The sequence below is a fragment of the Platalea leucorodia genome (genome assembly GCF_965183815.1).
Source record: "Platalea leucorodia genome assembly, chromosome: 4".
Classification (NCBI taxonomy): Eukaryota; Metazoa; Chordata; class Aves; order Pelecaniformes; family Threskiornithidae; genus Platalea; species Platalea leucorodia.
This window is the reverse complement of record NC_138826.1, coordinates 84,715,387-84,735,827: the sequence shown is the minus strand read 5'-3', so window position 1 is coordinate 84,735,827 and position 20,441 is coordinate 84,715,387. Positions and strand designations below refer to the sequence as shown.

The 20,441-nt window shown below is 40.0% G+C and overlaps 1 protein-coding gene across 2 annotated transcripts in view; it reads left to right on the top strand.

Moving 5' to 3' along the window:
* NAV3 (neuron navigator 3) overlaps positions 1-20,441 on the top strand; it is a gene marked incomplete at its 5' end in the record, with an annotated part of 269,575 nt that overhangs the window by 137,498 nt on the left and 111,636 nt on the right. For both annotated transcript variants that reach the window (XM_082311047.1, XM_082311046.1), the window contains one exon: positions 8,190-8,305. In XM_082311047.1, coding sequence (XP_082167173.1) covers positions 8,190-8,305 — 116 coding nt within the window. The remainder of the gene's footprint in view (positions 1-8,189; positions 8,306-20,441) is intronic.

Genomic DNA, 20,441 nt, shown 5'->3' with positions numbered 1-20,441 from the left:
ATATAACCAAGGATAAAATATCCACATTTCCGAAGTCAGCATATTTATTTTTGTGGACATATGGCAAGTAGAAGTATGCAGGAAGCTGGGGTACTGTATTTACACTTTCTTGCTCTTAAACATAACTGTTTTCTGAGCAGTCACCACAATTTATACACAGAATTTTCAGGTGCGCTTGTTAGCTGCTAGGACAGCTGTATAGATCAATGAGTTAATAAACAATAGTTACTATTCAGACTAAGTTTTTCACAGCTTGAAGGAATATCTAGGCTCTGTGAGTTTGTACTGCAGCCACTGTAAAATGTTGCAATATAATTTAATAACAATACAGTGCATTTTATCCAGAATCCTGCAGAATACTGCAATATGAGTTTAGGCTGTTAACACAAGAATAAGTAAGCTAGTGCTTTTTCTGGTTTGTTGCTGATACCTGCAGATATCATGTACTTTGTAATGTTTGATTATTACTCAAGAGGATATTACTGTAGATTTGTGAGTAAAAGAAAGTATTCCAAAGCGTTGTGTTGAGGCCAGCATGTATTTTGCTTAAAGAGATAATGCAATGTTGTAACAGTTATCAACACTCATGCTTTCAAGGAGTTCTGTATTTTTATTAATGGACAGTAGACAGAAAATACCGTTTCACTAGGCAGTTCTGAAATGATATCTTGTACTATTCAGCTTTGCACTCTTGGTGCTTTGTCCTATCTGATATCACGTTGTATTTTTATGCCTCTTAAACACCATGGCATGGAAATTCATATGGGATTATTACTTCTCTTCAAAGATTAGCAGCAACAGTCAGAGTTGCATTTGAGATAATCTAAATGGGTATAAGTTAAATTCTTCCATCCTCCTTGGCAAGTTATTATTTATTTTCAAATGTGGTTGTGAATGTGTTATTTACAGCCACTTATGTGTCCCCTCTGAAGTTGACTGCAGGGTCCAACTGATATAAGAAAGGCTGAAGTAGATGTAATTTATTTGCCAGAAAGCTTGATAAGAGAGGTACAGCAAGAAAAACAACTAAAAGGAAGGTGTAAGAGACTGTATAAATGTTTAAAGTGTACCAGCCCCTACTTTAAATTGCACATTCTTCTACATAGTCAGAATTAGAGGAAGATGGAAATTGTGCCATCTGCCAGAGTCCCTTAGACTCATATTAAAATTGGCCATAGAATTTAGTTATCTTCCTAGTGGTGCTTAAATTTCAGATGGAGAGGAGTAACACAGAAGTTTAATGCTTACTAGGTTACAGTGAAAATAGGAAAAAGGCATTAATGAAAAAAAAAAAAAGTCTGAATCGTTCTCCTAAAATCTTAGCAACAGAATAACAGCTTAATTGCTCAGTATTTGGAGTTCTTAGCTTTCCTACACGTTGCTCAAAAATGTAATATAACCTGTAATTACAAGCATTTTCTTGCACAGAAAACAGCCTGTTATATGCAATCATTGCTTTATTTTTTGTGAGCCAAATTGTGTAAGTTTGCATTATTTCCATAAAATGGGAAACATAACTAATAGACCCAGGAGTAACACAAATATCACCTTACTCCATGGAGCAAATCCTTAGCTTATGTAAATCATCATAACCCTACATGAAGTATGTAATATATTGGCAATTAACATTTGCTGTGGATTTGCTCAAACACTAAAGGAATATTTCAATAGGAGAATGTTGAGTTGTAACTGGATGCATGTACTGCAGTTTAGTTTTATTTTATTGACTCCTCCAGTAACCGCTGTAGGAGCTTAGTGGGTCTTTTTTCCATGGCTGGAATACAGAATCTTAAGTGCCCAAATCCCAGGGGCTGTGGCGCTCAGGAATTGCTTATTGCCTGAAATGCTGAAAGTATAGAAACTGCTGCAGAGAATTAGCTGACCACTCATCATCCTGAGCTGCACTTCCATGTTGTGTATCGCTTAAATTTCAGTCCTTCAGCTAAATTTGTAGTTTAATGATAGCAACATCTGGAAGAAGTTTCAGCACTGTCTGAATTGAGACCCTGCAGAGACACTCTTTCAGTGTCAATGCTGGACTACAAAAACCAGTTTGGCACTGCTTTTGTCCCTAAAGAATAAGAAACTGGTAGCTTCAGCTACCTAATAGATTGGTATAGAGAAGATGGAGCCAGACTCTTCTCTGAAATGCAGGGTGATAGAATGAGAGGTAACAGATGCAAGTTACAGCAGGCGAGGTGCTGATTAAAAGCTAGAAAAAAATATTGTTACCTTGAGGGCGGTGAAACACTGGAGCAGGCTGCCCAGAGAGGTTGTGGAAGCTCTGTCCTCTGACCTATTCAAGACTCAACCAAATGAGGCCCTGAGCACCTTAATGTAACCAGACCTGCTTTAACCAGGTCATTGGACCAGATGGCATCTACAACATCTTTCTGATTAAATTCCTTTGTGATTCTGTGAGGACTAAAGTTTTCACTAGATAGAGGCAGAGAAAGGAAATCAGTATAATAACTAAACATGTTATGAGGTACTAAAATCTTCTTCCTATCTCCTTTCCTATATGGTGATTCAAACGATTCTATTACTAGAGCATAGCTTCAAGGGTGCATGGGAAGTGCAGAGCTGTGACAGATGGGAAGAAGGATATAATCTGGTTGCACCTCTGGAGGCACAGTGAAATTAAATTGAGCTGCCTGTTCAGGAAGTTTTTATACTGGCTTAGGGAAGAAAGTAAACTACTCTTCAAGGATCCTGCAAACATGGCATCTGCAGGGTTTGTTGAAGCCATATTTATGTCCAGTTTTAATGACTAGAAGCTACTTCTGGTCACTGATTGTGGAGTGAAAATTAAGTTTTCAGTAAAAGACATTCTACCAATTAATTGTGTTTGTTCATAATAGATTGTGCTGCTAAAAATACTGCAACTCGTTCTTCAAAAATGTGATGATTCAAAGTTACACTGCAGTGCTTTATTGATTTCCATTATTTACATTACTGTTGTGAAAATAAAACAACAGTCACCACCAGAATTTTGCAGTGGTAGGTAGTGCTAAACATTGCCCCCCACCAGTTCTGCTTGTAACAAAAACACAGTGGTTAGAAAAATCCTCCCATTTTCTCGTGCTTGATTTTCAAGTAATTGTGCAAGAAAAGTTTGCAGTGTAGAGGTGTTGGCTTAAGAGATAGGAAGGAAGATTATAAGCAAAGAAATCATTATAAACATGTACTTGATTAATGCTGAGTTAAAACAGTAGCCTGATAATTCAGTTGCTTGGTGTTTATGATCTAAGTTATTCTTTTAAATTGACCAAAAAGGATAATCTGCCCAGTGTTCTGTCACTGGCAACCATATTAACCCTTTCATAAACCAAGTAAGCTTTATTTTAAACTAGTTAATCCTCACTACTCCAATGGGAAGGCTCCTCCAGAAACTCACTCATCTCATTGTTAGAAATTGTTTACAACCCACATGATGAGATTGCATCCATTTATTACTTTGTTAATATTGTCCTTTAACTTAAAAAGTTGCTTTCCCTCTTTTTGATCTCTCTTTTTAAAAGTGTGAGGGAATAATCCCATCCCCTTCCTTCTCTTTTGCAAGGCTAAACCAGATTGTCTCTTTTCTTTCCTTTCAGAAGGATTTCTTCTTCAGCATGAGCATCCTAGTAGCCCTTCCCTGCAGCTGTTCCCAATTTAACTCACATGTCTTGAACATGGGTGATCAAACTGCTCGTATTCCAGATGTGGCCCTGCCAGTCTGTTACACTGACAGTGATACATATTCAAGACAGCTGCACCTCAGAAAGCTGCTGGGAAAAAAAGGCCAGCATATTCATCTGATATCTTTTGGAATGTTGAGTAAAAACCAAACAAATCTTTGATGTTATCTGTGTTTATCAAAGGTTGGCTATTTCGTTAGAGACAGGAAATGACTGACTGTGTTAAAGACAGTTTATTAAGTAGTGTTCCAAATTCTGTTCTTAATTACTCCTGTACAGGCTCATTTTAATGAAACTGAATGAGCTTTTGCAGGTGTGATTGAGAGCAGGATTTGTCCCATTAAGCGAGTTTGATGCTTTTACAAATAGGTAGCATATAACTCAATGGGTTGGGAATAAATATATTCTCTGATTGCCATGATTAAAATAGAAAACAGATTGTTCTGTTTTCATGACGGTTGCCTAAATTAACCTGTGCTGCAGATGCACAGCACTGGAAGAAATGTCAATGGGGGTGCTTTGACTAAACTGAAATTATTTTCACTTTCCTTGATGTCAAGAGAGATGCAAGGATTAGATTTTTTTTTAAGGCAATGGGCTGTGAATAGGTAGAGGATAGAGGGCCGTTCATTAAGGCCAATGTGTAAGGTTAATGAGAAGATCTTTTAATTTGCTGTTTGCTTGCCTGGAGCTTAATCTGTGCTGCAGTCCTGCAGAGATCACTTGAGTCATTTATAAGGTTAATATGGCCCAGAGAAAGAAGTAAAAACCAGAAGTATAGGGGAAGAGAAATCTCACAACTTCACCTTCCTTTTTTTTTTTTTTTTTTTTTTTTTGAACTAGAACAGCTGAGCTAAGCAAAGAAGCATCCACATGCTTTTTCCAATGTATCACATCCTGTGACAGGCCTAGAGCAAAGCAACTTGAAGTTTTAGGCACCCAGTCTATACCCGGACCTCGTTACTCCCCAAGAGCTGGGGCTCCTACATGATTTTGCTTAGAAATCTTTCACCACTAGACCATTCTCAGCCCATCCGGGCCAAGCTCAACTCCAGGAAAAATCAGGGCCTTGGCCATCATGCACCAGACGGCAGGGCTGCTGTGCAAGTGCCGGCAGCTGGCAACCCAGTGGAGACCTGGTGCGAGAAGAGCTATTGATAAGAGCCCCATCCCCAGGTTCCTCCTTGGGGTACCTCCATAATGGGTGCCCACAGACTGGTGCCTTTTGGCCTATCACTTCCATAATAAATAACTAGTTTTCTCAAGTAAGCAGAACTTTAACTGCTGCAAAATCCATAGTCCTCTGTGGGATTTCTGTTGTTGCCTCAGATAATTAGACTCATTGATGTTTTCACCAAATTAAACATGAAAATGCTGAATGAAGTCAGTACAGCAGTTTCTTTGTTATTTGTTTCGATAGCAAATCACATTTATTTTACATTATATTTAAACTTTTAAGTTTCAAGTAGATAAAAGGGACATTTCATGCTTCTTAGATCTGTTATTTCAGGCTGCCTATAAATTTAAGAGAACCGCATCATATTTACATTTGGTTTGTGTTTCCATCGGTTTCTTTCTACAAATTAAATCAAACATTTTTAAATTATTAGTGTTATATGATATTTGTTATTCAATGTTTTTACTTTAAGGCTTAGATTCTAATGCCATCTTATGTTCCAGAAACTGTATTTTGTGCTGCAATTAATCCCACTGACCAGATTCTAAAATTTGGAATGGAAATCTTTGGAAGTATCTCTTTTCAGTGTTTTTAAACTTCTCTTCCTGGCTATAGCTGCATCAGGTTTTTGAAGATGGGAAAAAAGCCAACGAAACACTGAATAACGGAAATGTGTTTTAATTGGTATTTGGTACATCTCTAAAAGGTGTGATGTGACCTGGGCAAGCGAAGTTGTGAACAAGTGAAAACTTGTATTCATTGTTATTTTAAGTAAACAGATTCACTCATCATACTAAAGTTTACTTAGCTACTGTAAATCACTCATTACTTGTTTGTACTCTTGTTCCGTGTTTACCTATCCCCATTCACTAGATGAAGAATCAGTGCAAATGTTGTTGGGTATTGGTGTCCAGCTGGGGTCCAGACCACTTAATCCTTTTCTAATGTTAGATGTCCAAATAAACAGGAATGAATCCTTTCTATCCTCTCTTAGAAGACAGATTACATATAAGGCTGTTGGTCACTCAGGGAAGGGTTTGCGTCACCCTTCTGGGTTGGTGCAGTGATTGATGTTTGAACAGTTGCACAATCAGGAATGTGATGGCATAGGATCAGAAGGAGAACAGGTGAAAAGGATCCCTTCTTGTTTCTAACTAGAGGTGGACTGATGTAAGGTCCGTATACATTTTGTGGAGAATGCTGGGAGTACTTGATCTGCATCCACCTAGCTGGGTGCTCTTCCTAGAAGACCAAAAGCAGCCTTCTCTTTTCCAGTCTTCCTCTTAAATAACTTCAGCCTTGCTCTGGCTCCAGCCCCGGCAGCTCTGTGATTTGGGTTCGAGAAGAGTGCAGACCACATCAAGTACCTTTACCATTATTATAAGTGCCGCACCTCGAGTACTGTGTTCAGTTTTGGGCCCCTCACTACAAGAAGGACATCGAGGTGCTGGAGCATGTCCAAAGAAGGGCAGCGAAGCTGGTGAAGGCTTTAGAGAACAAGTCTTACGAGGAGCGGCTGAGGGAGCTGGGGTTGTTTAGCCTGGAGGAGGCTGAGGGGAGACCTTATTGCTCTCTACAACTACCTGAAAGGAGGTTGTAGCAAGGTGGAGGTCAGTCTCTTCTCCCAAGTAACAAGCGACAGGACAAGAGGAAATGGCCTCAAGCTGCACCAGGGGAGGTTTAGATTGGATATTAGGAAAAAATTCTTCACTGAAAGGGTAGTCAGGCACTGGCACAGGCTGCCCAGGGAAGTGGTTGAGTCTCCATCTCTGAAGGTATTTAAAAGACGGGTAGATGTGATGCTTAGGGACATGGTTTAGTGGTGGACTTGGCAGTGATAGGTTAACGGTTGGACTCAATGATCTGAAGGGTCTTTTCCAGCCTTAATGATTCTATGATTCTATGATTTTTTCTGAGATGTGTTTTTGGGCTGATAGTTTGCCTTGAGCTGATCCAAAACTATGTTTCAGGACTAACCCAGACAGGAGTACTCATGAGCATTCATGGCCTCTTAAAAGTGGCTTTAACTGAAAGTAGACATGTCTCTCATTTGTTTTGATGATTTGAAACAGTATGTGAAAACAGGTGGGATGGTGTGTGTTCCCCGGGCAGGGATAGAGTGGGCTTTTTGTTACTTCTGACACTGTCCTCAAGCACCAAATGTAAAATTACATTCAAGGTCAGTAGGATATAGTTAACCTTGCAGCATGTGCTGAGTTTGTGCTTCCAGTAGTGTGTGACAGAGAGAAACAGTAGACGAGAACCAAAAATAGTTTTTTATACAGCAGTTGTCTGTTTCTAGCATCCCAAAAGTACAGAAATTGGTAAGAAGAGTGCATCAGATCAGACATAATTTACATTTCTATTTCTGTGCAAGTAGAGTCAAAGTTAAACGATTCTAATCAATAGATTACACCACAACAGCACTTGTGCCATAGTATGTGCCTATATCTGCTCCCTCAGTTACTGTAATGAATTACTGAACAAATCTATTCAGTGAGTAACTCTGAAGAAAATGTTAACTTGGAAAGTTATTTCATAAAATAAGTTGCTGTAAAATTCTGTATACAAATGCGGTACAGGTTGCTATTTAATGGCATCATCGTTCAACAGTTCCTGTGTAAGCTAGATGCTACAGTCGTTCCTTAAGAAGAGACAATAATTATGTGATCTATTTTGTATTATAATCCATGTGCTTATGTATTTCTTGCTACTTACCATTATGCAATAGCAAATAACTGTATTCAACAAAGGGTACCCATTATAATTTATCAATGATATCCACAGAAATACACCATCACAGCAAATATGGGCTATCTCTTAGCAAGTTAATGGAAAAACTTTTATTATCCCATTTCCCCAGAGTTATATAAGGGACATTATCAAAAGAAGCTGCACATAGATTTAAATATCTGGGCCAGATTTCCATTCCAGCCTTGCATAACTTCTTCCCACATGGCCTTTCCTGCTTAATATTTCAGCAATTACAAGTTTTCATTTCCCTTATATATGTGCAGGGATGTGATTTAACCAATTTAAATGAATTCTGCCTATATCGTGTTGACACCTCTTGCAGAGAAAAAGTGAGGAAACAAAATGGCTCTAAATTTCCCGGCATTGACTCTGAGTTATTCCTGAAGAGAGAGATGGAGAGAGTTCCTAGTTGCTTGCAAATTTGTGTAGCTGAAGTCAAACTAACACAGTAAAAACGTGACATTCATGGTATTTTCACCATATAGTGATACGATTCTAGATGGAGCTGCAAGTAACATTTGTTTTCATTAATACATGAATGACAGATAGTAATAATCAATCTTCTTGCTTGATTTCAGAACTCTCTCAGAAAATGACAGTACCTCTTTACCACCTGCTGACTCCTGCACCAGTCCTACTAAAATGGATCTGTCGTTCAGTAAGACTGCCAAACAGTGCCTAGAGGAGATATCTGGTGAGTAACAATAAGTCAGGAGAAGCCTGTGAACTTCTTTATTTACATCTGTTTCTTACCAGGAGCTTTACGATGGGTTGAAATAATACTTCTGACCTCTATTCATGAGTGGTATTAAATATGCAGAAAATTTGGGTCATGCACAGTTAGTGCTTCAAATGCACAGTTCCCTTATCTGAACTGGCTCCTTCTGTTCAAATATCCTCTTCATCATTTTGCAGAACGTGGGCTTTCACAAGCTAGGGTTTCAAGTCATTATTGTTAGAGTCATACAGAGTTCTCCAAGAGGAGTGCTGGAAAATCTACTTCAGAATGTTTGACATCATTGTGAGGCATTTAATATCATCAAATTAAATCATAATATCAGAATCGAGACATAAATTACACAAGATATATTTTACTTTAATAAATTAATCTATATTCAGAAAATGGGAAAATTAACAAGTTCTTACTATTGTACCTGACTTTTAGGCTGCTACTAGAGCTAAGCTGCTAAAGGTTGTGTTCTGGAATTCCTTGTAAACCTTGAGTAAAATCCTTACTGGGTTACAAATGTGAGGGGATTTTTTTTAATCATATTGGAATAACTCCTTTGAAGTCAACAGAGCCATGCTGATTTCCATCAGCCCAGGATCTGGCCATAACTCTGCCTATGGCTGCAAAAAGCAAAGTGTGTCACAACTGACTTTCTCATCAGGACTGAATTGCACTGCAGGGTTGTGTGGGAGTACTTTCAAAGGGACTCTTCACCAGAGCTGTTTTGTTGGGGTTTGGGGGTTTATTTTTTTGTTATTGTTGTTTTGGTTTTTTTCATTTGCATCTTTATTCTTATTATCATTTTTACAAGAATAAAAGGTGGAAACCTGTCCCATTGGATCCACCTGTAGTTTTGCCCTTTTCTCCAAATTTTTAACATTCAAATGAATTTATAACAAGTCATGTGGTTCTTCTTACACAGGATATAACTCACTTTAAAGCACTCATTTGACACATCAGTCTAAAATTATCTCTCCACCAGAAGGGAAATCAGATGCCCAAGCTTTGTGGAACTGCCTTGGCATTTAGCTGACTCATAGTGAAATTGAGGTTTTGTCCTGGTTTGTCTCAGTCCCTTTGGAAGTTTCCTGAGTCTAACATCCCTTATTTGCACAGCCAGCTTTTGTGATAAATATGTCACCCTGAAACATGGTGAAATGTTCCCTAGAGGGAACATGCCTGTTAAAGTAAAAAAATATTTTTAATTAATCCAGAAATCAGACGTATTGGTCTTGCATATATTGAAAGTATAATTGAAACACACAAATCAAAAGATGTTTCAAGGAATTATCCACAGAGATGCTTAAAGAAATAACATCGATTCGGTACCTGCTGAAACAATCAAATGGGATATCATGTCTCCTGGCCTTTTACTGTTCTGAACAGAAATGGAACAGCATCATAAAGAAGAAAATGACATAAAGGGCACTAGACATCAGAGATGTTTCTAATCTGATTATTCAGACTCTGGCTTTAGCAATTGACTGATATAACAGACAGCAAAGCAGAACCCCTGGGAAAATGTGATCAATGGTTTGTTGTGTACAGAGGAAAACAGATGTGTGTCACCCGTAATTGGCTGTTAGCAGCAAAATGAATGGATCAAGTACTACATTTGCTGAATAAATAATTCTCTGCATTGGTGAACTATCACCAAGTCATTGGTGATTCTGTCATTGGTGAACTTGCATGGAAAAAATCTCATGTGATGTCTCTTCAGGGGAGTATTCCATGACGGATTAGCCATGAGAAAGGACAGTTAAATTCTGTTATTTAGGAGCATCTTTATTCTGGTATGATCAATGGATTATACCAGTAGTAGCAAGGAAATAAGCAAGGGTTATTTCCTTGATCTGGTCAGTTATATCTAGGGTGTTCAGACATGAATCCAGAGTTTCTTTCCCTTGGATATTATAATTTTCCTGAAATCTTCCACTGCTGCTATGGATGGGCATCATCTTTATATTTTCTCAAACTTCTTTGCAACTTGGTAGCCAAACACACTACCACAATATATTGATAGGCAAGAAGGATCAATAAAGAACACGCATCTGTGGAAACCACTAAGCAGCTTGTAGGAGAGGGTTCATAAAGTGCTGTCCCTCCTGTATTATATTTCTGCTTCGTTAGTCTTCATTATTTTTGCAACGCCAAATATTTGCAACTAAGGCTAACATGCTCAGGACTAAGATATCTTAGCCCATATCATTGTATAAACTGTTTCTCTACTTTCAGAATATTTACACACTCGTGTTTGTTATTGTCTCTTGGCTGAAGGTTACTGCTCCCATAAGTAGCCAAGCAGATCATATCAGAGCTCCTGATCCACTTCAGGGCAAAATCAGCTGATTAATGTTAAGCTAATGCTGTAAGTGTGGCTGGTTCAAGCTTCCCCACAATATAGGTAAAACTTGGATGGGGAAAAAATAATTTTGAAAATATTTAGAAGTGATTGTTCAGGCACCATTCTCCCTGAGTGATTCAGGATACCAAAACCAAGCTTATCTCCTTGCTCTGGTGGTGGACGGTCATGACTGTTATCTGTGCCCAGCAAAGCAGTTCACATCCCTTTGCCAGTGTCTGAACACCAGTGATGGGGAAGTAGAGAGGGAGAGCGAGAAGCTGTAGGGGTAGTTTCCAGTTCTCCTCTGCTGTATCTTCCTCCCTGTTTCTAAGGGAGCCAGTTACCTTTAAAACCTCTCCTGTCCTCCAGCTCAGAGCTGATGAAAGGATGGGGCAAAGTCAGAGCACAAGCCACTTGTTTTCTGCCCACTACTGGGCAAGTGATCACTTGGTTTTACTTGCACAGCCATGAGGAGGATGGTGCTGGAAGGGGAGGGAGATGGTGAGGCTGGTGGAGACATGGACCCAGAGGTACTGCCCTGATAACCTGAACAACCTCTTTATTTATAGCTTGTCCCCATAAATCTGCTGCCCGAGGTAATTTCCCACATGGTTTATGCCTAAAGCCAGTTCTGCCTCTTGGTAGAGCTACTGTAAATCTGGGTTTCTTCACTGTTCCTCCATCTCTGCTGGGAATTTGTTCCAGATGTGTTCTGAAGTGCTTCAGACTTTTTTCCTACTTTTTTTTTTTTTTTTTCTCTGAATATTCCACAGCTCAGCCAAAGCAGTCCCAGATGTTTCCATGGTGCACGTGCAGATCAGAGGTGCAGCACATGCACAGTAGGTGTAAGGCTTCCTGCACACCTTGGATCCGCTCTGCGTGCATGGTGCCAGTGATACCCGTACACACGCTGAATGAGTCCCATTTGTAGGCACGGGTCACCAGTGCAGTAGTTTCAGTGCATTCTGCATACAGTAGACTCATTGCACATGTGGCACACAGATGCGTAGACTTCTGTCCAGGAAATCCCAGACAGAAATTTGGGAGTCCTAAATAAGGACCAGTTCTGCAGTCATGTATGAACACTCTTTCTTGCATGTACTTTATGTACCACTTGCCTCAACAAGACTACTCACCATGTTTCTGCAAAATTGGAGTATAACTTTATAGACAGGATTTTAAAACATGTATGAAAAGAAAGGGTAATAAAGTAATTCGCTTTGCTGCTTGTTTTTCATGGTATGAATATGAACAAGCTGTTCAGACTTTCTTACCCAGTATTCCTACCTGTAGTAGCTGTGACTTTTATTAGTCTCTTCTGCAAGTTTACAGGAGAAGGATGTCAGTAAGTTAAGTATTTAATAGTCCATTGTAAACTGTACATGTCAGTAACTACAAAGTATTATTTTACGAAATCGGTGATAGCATTTGGGTTTAACAAGTGTTTACATGTTCAAAGAGCTTAATGCAAAGTGTTTGATTAAATAATTATTCATGAATTTACAAATATTGACTAATTATAAAAAAATCTGTGGGATGAAGCAAAAATGAAAGAGTAACTTTAAGAGTTATAGGCCAATATAAATGGCAGGCTTAGCATAAAAGCATTCAGTTTTCAAGCTTTTGTGTTTACTGTGCTTCTGTTTTGGTCTCTGAAAGAAATAGTTAATTAATAGATGTGGAAATAGTTTACAATATTTTTTTTTCAAGTAAGCTTGGCTGAAGAGATTCTTAATATCTTATGCATTTGCAGATCTGTTACATAATTCATTTGTAAGGCTCCAAACTATGCACTGAGACTTCAAAGAAAGTCTTATCTGACAGCAAAATTTTTCCCTAGATTATTATTTCTTAAAATAATTTTTATAATTCCTTTTATGAAAGAGACAGTAAAAATAAGGTAATGTGTTACACTGACTGTGAAGGGTTGGGGAGGTTCCCTGGGCTGTTCTTGATTTAAACGTATACCTGCGTGGTGGGTGGGGAATACATTGAATTGCAAGGTAGTTGGGGAATAATGCTCTGTCATGACATTTGCACTCCTCTGGTCTCCTATACTGTCTGCTTAGTTTAGAAAGATGTATTTGCTTGTTACTATATTTCATACATTTAAAATGGAGGGATGAGCTTTATAAAAGTATTTTTCAATAAATAAACCTGAGCGTTTTCTACATTGTGATTTCACGTTTTGTCGAATGACACCCTGCAGAGAGGTGTGGAAAAGCAAAATGATAAATTCAGTGTTCTTTGTGTTCAGCACTTGGTCCAAGATGTACGTATGTGTCTGCTGTATCTAAGGATGATCATGATGATCTGTCTACCAAGTGAGGCAGCAGGATTAATGAGAGAAAGTTTTGTAAAATCTTGTAATTAAGGGCAGTAGTACTGTGTTTGTACACACAAAGGCTGAATGAAGCTTGTGTGATTAGCCCCAGTACCTGCATATCCCAGCATTTGACTCATTGTGTTTTTAACGTATGTAGAAAAGGAAATGAGACAGGTGGATGCTGGAGCTGCCAGCTACCCTCACACGGCTCCCACACACTTCAGGTGTCATTCCTGTACCTGGACGATGGTTCGTGACCTGTGTCCTGCTGGAGCTGGGCTGCAGCGAATAGCTCAAGTGGGAGAAGAAACAGGTCAGCAGAGACACTGAGTCACTGGGTTTCCCAGGACCCAGCTGTACCCTACCAGAGACCCTTCCAGCCTGGAGTGCCGTGGCACCTATTGCCAACACCATACATGAGGTTCGGCGTGGCTCATTGCGTGAAGACATTTCATCCCCTGCCATAAGTTTTTCTGCTTTCAGGTGGAAAGAGAACTAAGTATACCTGGCCAGTTCTGGCAGTCTTGCATCTGGTCTATTCATGCTCAGAGCTGAGCAGCCGCACTGTGCGTTGCTCCCCTAGCAGAGCAATGCTTAGCATGAGGGAGTGCACCCTGTCCACAGGGCTTACTGAGGCCAGATACAGCACAGCAGGAATGACTGCTACCTATGACCAGGTATGCATGCTATGAGCACTGCGTGGAGGCAGAGCAGGTCCATACCTGCCTACAGCTGACCATGGAGACAAGACACTGACTGTAGGTGTTTGGGCACGACAGGGCGAGTGAGAAAGTTACCGCTCATTTATTTGGAGAATCAGAGAGAGATTCAGCCTTGCTGTTTATGGTAGGAAAAGATCCTGTTCCCTGGATCCCACTGCACTGCAATGCTGCACAGGGCCAAATCGTTGTCCTTCCTATTAATTCGAAACATAGCAACTGAGAATACTGTACCAATTTGACTATAAGTTGAGGTTTTAAAACCATTGAGTGGGAAAAGAGTGAGATTGCCCTTCATCTTGCAAATTCCCTATTGTAAATACAGCCCTGTGAAGCCTTTCTAATAACCTCAACAGCTTCCTCAGCTGTGCTGAACAGGCTGTTACAGCTGCACGGCGCTGGCAGCGTGTACCGGTGCGGGAGCATGCGGGCAGTGCTGGAGCTCCGCTTTCTCAGCCGGGGCCGTGTCAGCATCCGCACCAGCGGGCCGGGCTCTGCTGAAGGCAGGCACCAGCGCGTTCATAAATACCTTTAAAGGGCTCATATGCCGCTGCAACTGGCAGACCCTGGGGGGAAACATAGCAGTCTTACCTTTTGTTTCTATGCTGAAGAAGTGGCAGGCATTTAATATTTGGGATGATTTTGTACTCAGGCTGAAAGAGCATTCTTCTTGCCTCCTCTTACTTCGACTTTGTGGGCTAGGTGGGGAGGGGAGTGGTATCTCTTCTTGTTGTGGACCCTGTCTTTCTAGGAGTGTGTCAGTGATTTCATGTGGAAAACTGCTTGAGACTACTGAATTTTTTTCCAGATTAGTCCTGTGTTTATGAGGGTTACCTAGGAAAAAATGTACCCTTCCTTTAAAATTTCTAAGAAGTTTCTCCCATGTATTTTTTTCCTTATGTATCTTTAAAAACTGTAAACTGAGCCAGCAAAAAGCAAGGAATACACTGAGGTTTCTGTTAACACACATTTATTCATACAGGAAATCTGCAAACAATCTGTAATTCTTAAGGTGGCATTTGTAAAGGTTACTTCCCTGTCAAGGTCTCTCAGGTAGGGATTTGAGATGAGCATATTTTCACGCTGACAAAAGCAGTATATTGTTATACAGCAATTTTCATATTTATAGATTTCTACATAATGTTTTACAAAATTAATTGCCCCTAGATAAAAAGTTTGTATCTAAAAAATGAGAATGATATTCAGCTAGTTTTTGTTCATCTGTCTATTATTTCTCAGACTAATACCTTTTTCTCTGTGAGAAAAGGTATGCATTTAAATATAACTCTTCTTTCTCTCTTGATAATGTATTTAAAAACATTTAGAACTGCTGAACTTAGTTCAGGCATAATGCTGAGTTGCTTTATAAAAAAATTACTATTTCTTAATAGGTTTTCTTCAGAAGATTGTGAAACAATGATTTTATTACAGCTTTTTAATTCCATACTAGACTCTGAATCTCACAGAGATGCAAAGAAGATATATTTTAAGGACACAGAAATAAAATATTTCCTTTTATAAATCACCTTACTGGGTAGGTACTGTTGTCTTCCATTTTTAGCTTCTTTATGATCTTAAATTATATATTTTTTTTATTTAGAGCAGAAATTGCAAGGCTGAAGGTCCATTTGCAATTCTGCTTTTAGCTTCCTGCACAGGGAGTAGCAGTGATATGGAAGAAATAGTTTGTCATCCTTACCTTTCGGGGAGAAAAATAGGATTTGACTGTGAGCTAGGTCTGTTACTGTAGCATCCCATTCAGGTGAAGCTGTGTCTTGAAACCTGTGGCATTGTAAACTGGGCAGAGGCTTCTGTGTCTCCGGTTTAATTCACCAGGATGTTTGCTGCCATGGCAGCCAGCAGCATTCACTGCAGTAGCAGAGAAGAGTCATATATCTGGGAATGCAGGTTGAATACTAAAATGTAAGGAGGCTTGTGCAGAGCTTTGCTTCAGTGGTTAATTTGGGCTCTTTATTGAGCTCTGACGTGGAGGCTGTACTTGCAGTTCTGTGTCAGCCCATCTAAAGTGAAGAGCTGTGCACTGGGATCAGTCATGATCTGGTGAGAGGCGGGGGGAAGCCCAAGACAGCACTTGTGCCTACTTTGGATTTCAGAAGGCAGCAGCTGTAGACAGAGATGCAGGCCCACCGCTCCGATGAGACCGGTGATTGGATGGAGAGGGGAAAACACAGTTGGCTTTTGGGATTACTTCTGTGCTGGAGCAGAGTGTTTGATCAACTCTCTTCTGCTTGAGAGAAATCCAAGTGAAAATGACTGTAAGTACTGCAGATTAATGTGACGGGAGAGAAGTGGCTTAGCAGAGACAGCAGCATAATTTTAAAGAAAATGACTGTGCCTGTCTAGTCATTTACAGTACGTACACTGCATGCCTGAGCTGTGCTTTTCATTGCAAGTGCAAGTATGTGCTACCTGGGATGTGCAGCGTGCTGTGCTGGAGGGATCATGCACCAGACCTTTCCAAAGAATTGAACAGCTGTCCATCTCAGAAATATGAAATCAAACTGAGGTGAAGCCCCAGCCAGAAAGATGCAGCGATCTGCTGAACTGTCAGTGTTTAAAGGCACGGAGGTTAGAAGAGGGTGTGTTCGTCTTCAGAAGCAGAAGTCTCTAACCAATCTCACGCTCATCAGCGAAGGGGAGAAGAGGCGATACTCATACAGGGAAAACTGGTTTGGAAACGCCTCCAAGTCCAGCCAGAGTTACCATCAGCAGGAGGCAGAAGCTGGGAGCGGAGGCTCCCTTTCCAAGGCACTCTCACAGTCGGTGCACTCTCTCTGCCACCCCAGCCTCACCACACCCCAAGCGTTTCAGGCGATAGCACCTGCTGAAAGCAGGACGTCCAGGAGGTTGGGAGACCGCCGTACAGGTGAAGGCTTCGAGACTGACAATAAGGAAAGGGGAAAATCAGATGATGAAAATGCATCCTGCACATCCCATTTCCCCAGCAGGAACTGGGCAGAGGAGGAGGAGGAAGGCTGCTTGCGTGAAGGGACTGCACATCTGGATGAGGATGTCATAATAACAATGCTGGGGGACCTAGAACAGGTCCTTTATACTGATATTTTAGGTAAGTTAACTTTGACTTGACATCAGGAAGGGCAGGAGGAGAACCAAATGTTAGCACATATCTGCGTGGAGCAGATTTTGATCTTGACAATGATTTCATGAGACAGAACTGGGTTTATGTGCAATAGTATGCAAAAATAGGGTCTAGACATTTCTTCCTTATTTGCTTACTCTTAACTCTAAAGACTGTAGGAAATAAAGACAAATGCCTAAATCACTTTTGATGGGTGTATGAGCAGCAACAGCCTGTGAATAATTGAGCATAGTTTGCTTAGCTGTTTGAAAAAATAAGGTGAAACATTTAAGGGCTATTAGTTTACTCATAAATAATTTAATTTTAATGACATTTGTTCTCATGAATTTAAAATTGAAATCTTGAATCCAAGGTTTGGTTTAGATAGAAAATGTCTCGGCCTAGCTACAAACTGTCCCTCCAGTATTGCTTCCCTCTTCCCCCCATTAATAATTTCATCCATATACATGGAATTGTGAGTGCCAGCATTTCAGTTTAGTTTAAATAACCAGTTTAGTGATATCAGTACATGCCAGTGAGCATTTGAAGTCCACAGCCATAGGTGCTTCAAAAGGCTTCTGTGTTACTGGCTTTACTTTTCATCTCTCAGCCCTTTATAAGAGTGCTCAAAGTGTTCATTTCCAAAGCTTTGTTCTTCAGCCAGTCAAATGGTTGAAGTGGCTGCTTGCTTTTCCAAGGTTATGTAGCATGTGTCTAGCCTGGAGGATCTTTGCTGGTGGATATGTTAGCCCTGATTGTGTTTAAACATTCAGGATAAAATTTTTGCTGTGTATGTAACGTAAAAAGCTATCATCTCAAAATAACAAAGAAACAAGTGTTCTCTTTTTATGCATACCTTTTTGTTGTTAGACTGTACCAGTATGCACAAAGGGGCCTCTTCTACAGATTAGAGGCTTGTAGCAAAGGAAGCTGAGTTCTCCACATGCCCCTGCGCCCCTTTAGGTGCATGTGACTGAGCAAATCCCTGTTCTCTTGTAAGCCTCAGTTTCCCTACCTCCAGAGTAATACTGGTACTTTCCTTTGTGGATGGAGTTAATATCTAAGAGTGGACAATTCTTTGGGGAGTTGCTTATTATTTGTAAATCCTTTTATGAAAATCAGACAATTAATGGAATTATTATTCTCTCATTTATCTGCTTCGGGCTGTAGGAACCTCTGCAGAAGTACTGAAATGATTATGAACAGTATTATTAAATGTGCAATTATGGGTAAGCTTCAGAAATGTGAATGTAAAAGTTTAACCTAGGTGATTGGTGATTTCTGTAAAATGTTTATTTTGCTTTTCTGTGTATGTATCTCACACAATGGAAGAAATTAATGTGTTCTCTATAAATTTATTGAGAGAACCTGTAAAGGTTCACTGCTTATAGGCAAGAATCTGGGGGAAATCTTTTGGAATATTAATGTTTAGCATAAATAATGACGCTACAAGTGATTTGAGCAGATTATATTTCTTGGGGTCAGTGAAATATTTACATCAGACTTTCTTGTAAGAGGAACAGAATTTTGCCAGAAAGTTTCAGGGTACCCTGGTTTTAGTCTGTCTTATCCCAGTCTCTTCACATATGAAATAGAATGGCTTTTCTTCAGCCTACAAACCAGAATCCCTTGAGATAATAAGCCAGGGAGCATTTCTGATATGTTAGGTCATGCAAATATGGATAGACTTTACGATGGCAGTAGACCATAGTAATAGGCAACAAGGTGCCTGGGGGAGTCTGGGCTCCCTTTGAACCCATACAGTGTGTCCCAATCCTGCTGCAATAAGCACCATAGCATCTCTTCTAGCAGGCACGATGTAGCCAGCTTTCAGAAAAAAACACATATTCACCATCCTTATGGTCCTCTGTAGAGAAGGAGGCTTGATGTAGATGGGGAACCACAGTGCTGTCCTGAAAATGTAGGTAATGTCAGATGCAAGTTGGGTCTGAGGATCTTGCCCTCAGTGCAGAAAATTTCTCAAGCATCATGTTCAACTGTTTGTACTTTCTGACTTGTTTATCCATGGTACAGCGTGAGTCCATTGATACGGCCTTAAGAGCAGGATGTAAAGAAAAAAGAACAATCATTTTTAAAACACTTCATAGTTACAGTTATGAGGATTTTGTATGTAATACTATATAGTATTTTAAGATCATAAAACTCCAGTTGTATCTGTTTTAGAAAAAAATGGTGGAAAGATTTTGAAGTTACCCCTTGTATCACTGAGAGATCAAAGGAGATTAGACCTCAAACTTTTCATGTTTCCAAGATAGAATAACACCACTTTTTATGGTATAATTTGAAAGTAAAATATTCTTCTCTGTGAAAATATATTTTGGCAGTTTGCCATATATATGTACCTCTTTTTTTGTATGACAATTATACCTTAAGGCTTTGTTATGCTATTTAGTCTACAATATATATTAAAAAAGACAGTTCTGTCATTTTTACTGCAAGAATTTGCAGTGTTAACATACAGCAAAGGACAACTGACAAGGATAAACAAGGGAGGAAAGGGCAAAGTCACTGCAAATATGAATTATATTCAATTCCTCAAATAAATATAAAGGTAAAGTATTGCTTTGCCTTTAATTCCGCCTGCTTACACCCTGGAATTTGTCTTTCTGTGTATAACAGAAAATTGTCTTATACCCACAAGCTACTGTTTCACCCCTGGTTTGAAGCAGGGCAGGTAACAGGTCCTGGGTCTCCCCCATATAGGTATTGTGGTAGGAATATAATGTGATCCTGGAAGTAAATTTGAGTGCATTTGGCTGAAGGGGGAAAGCAAAGGGCAGCGACAGGGAGGAACTGAGTGCACTGTAGGCAGCTGCCTGGAGGCAGGCATGGACAGTCTGCCAGGGAACTGTCTGAGCTTTCAACAGTAGGTTCAGTCTAACAGGACTTAATGGCCTCCAGCTTTGCCTTGGCATGAGCCCTTCTGCTTCACGGGAATCTCCAGGATGGTGCAGGAAACCCTGCAAACAGTACATGGGATCCATGGGTACATTGATCAGCAAAGTGCTTGATTGCACGCATCTAGCTTGAAACACAAGAGTAGTTGTGCTAATTTCGATCTGAGTGTGAACGTTTGCCTCCTGCAAGGTATTACATGTAAAAATGCACACAGGTAGTTTATTTTATGGAACAAAATTTTGTGAATGGACATGTCCTCGGGGTATGGCTTGAGAAGATGGAGAGTTTGGGAGCGGTGCTGTGCCTGTATCCCCACTTCTTGTCTCCACCCTGTCTGGATGTTGACCCCACTGTCAGTTCCATGGTGCCAACCCAGAGGTTTATGGACTGTTGGATCATTAAACCACTGAAGAATTTCTTTGGAGTGATAAAACAAACAAGCAAACAGCAGTTCCTGAAGGACTGTTTGGCTGCAGCAAAGAAGACAGAAGACATAGATGGGAAAACCTCAAACTGGCATTGCTATCAAAGCTAGCTTGACGTTCAGCCACAACTGCAGGGTACATTGGCTAGTACCATGCATCATTTGCCTATCAGGGAAGAAATAAAGGGTATATGGATTGTATATGGAATAATTTATTTCCATTTAATGTCAGGAGTTGGGATTTTTCTTATCTGCCTGCAGAGTGTTT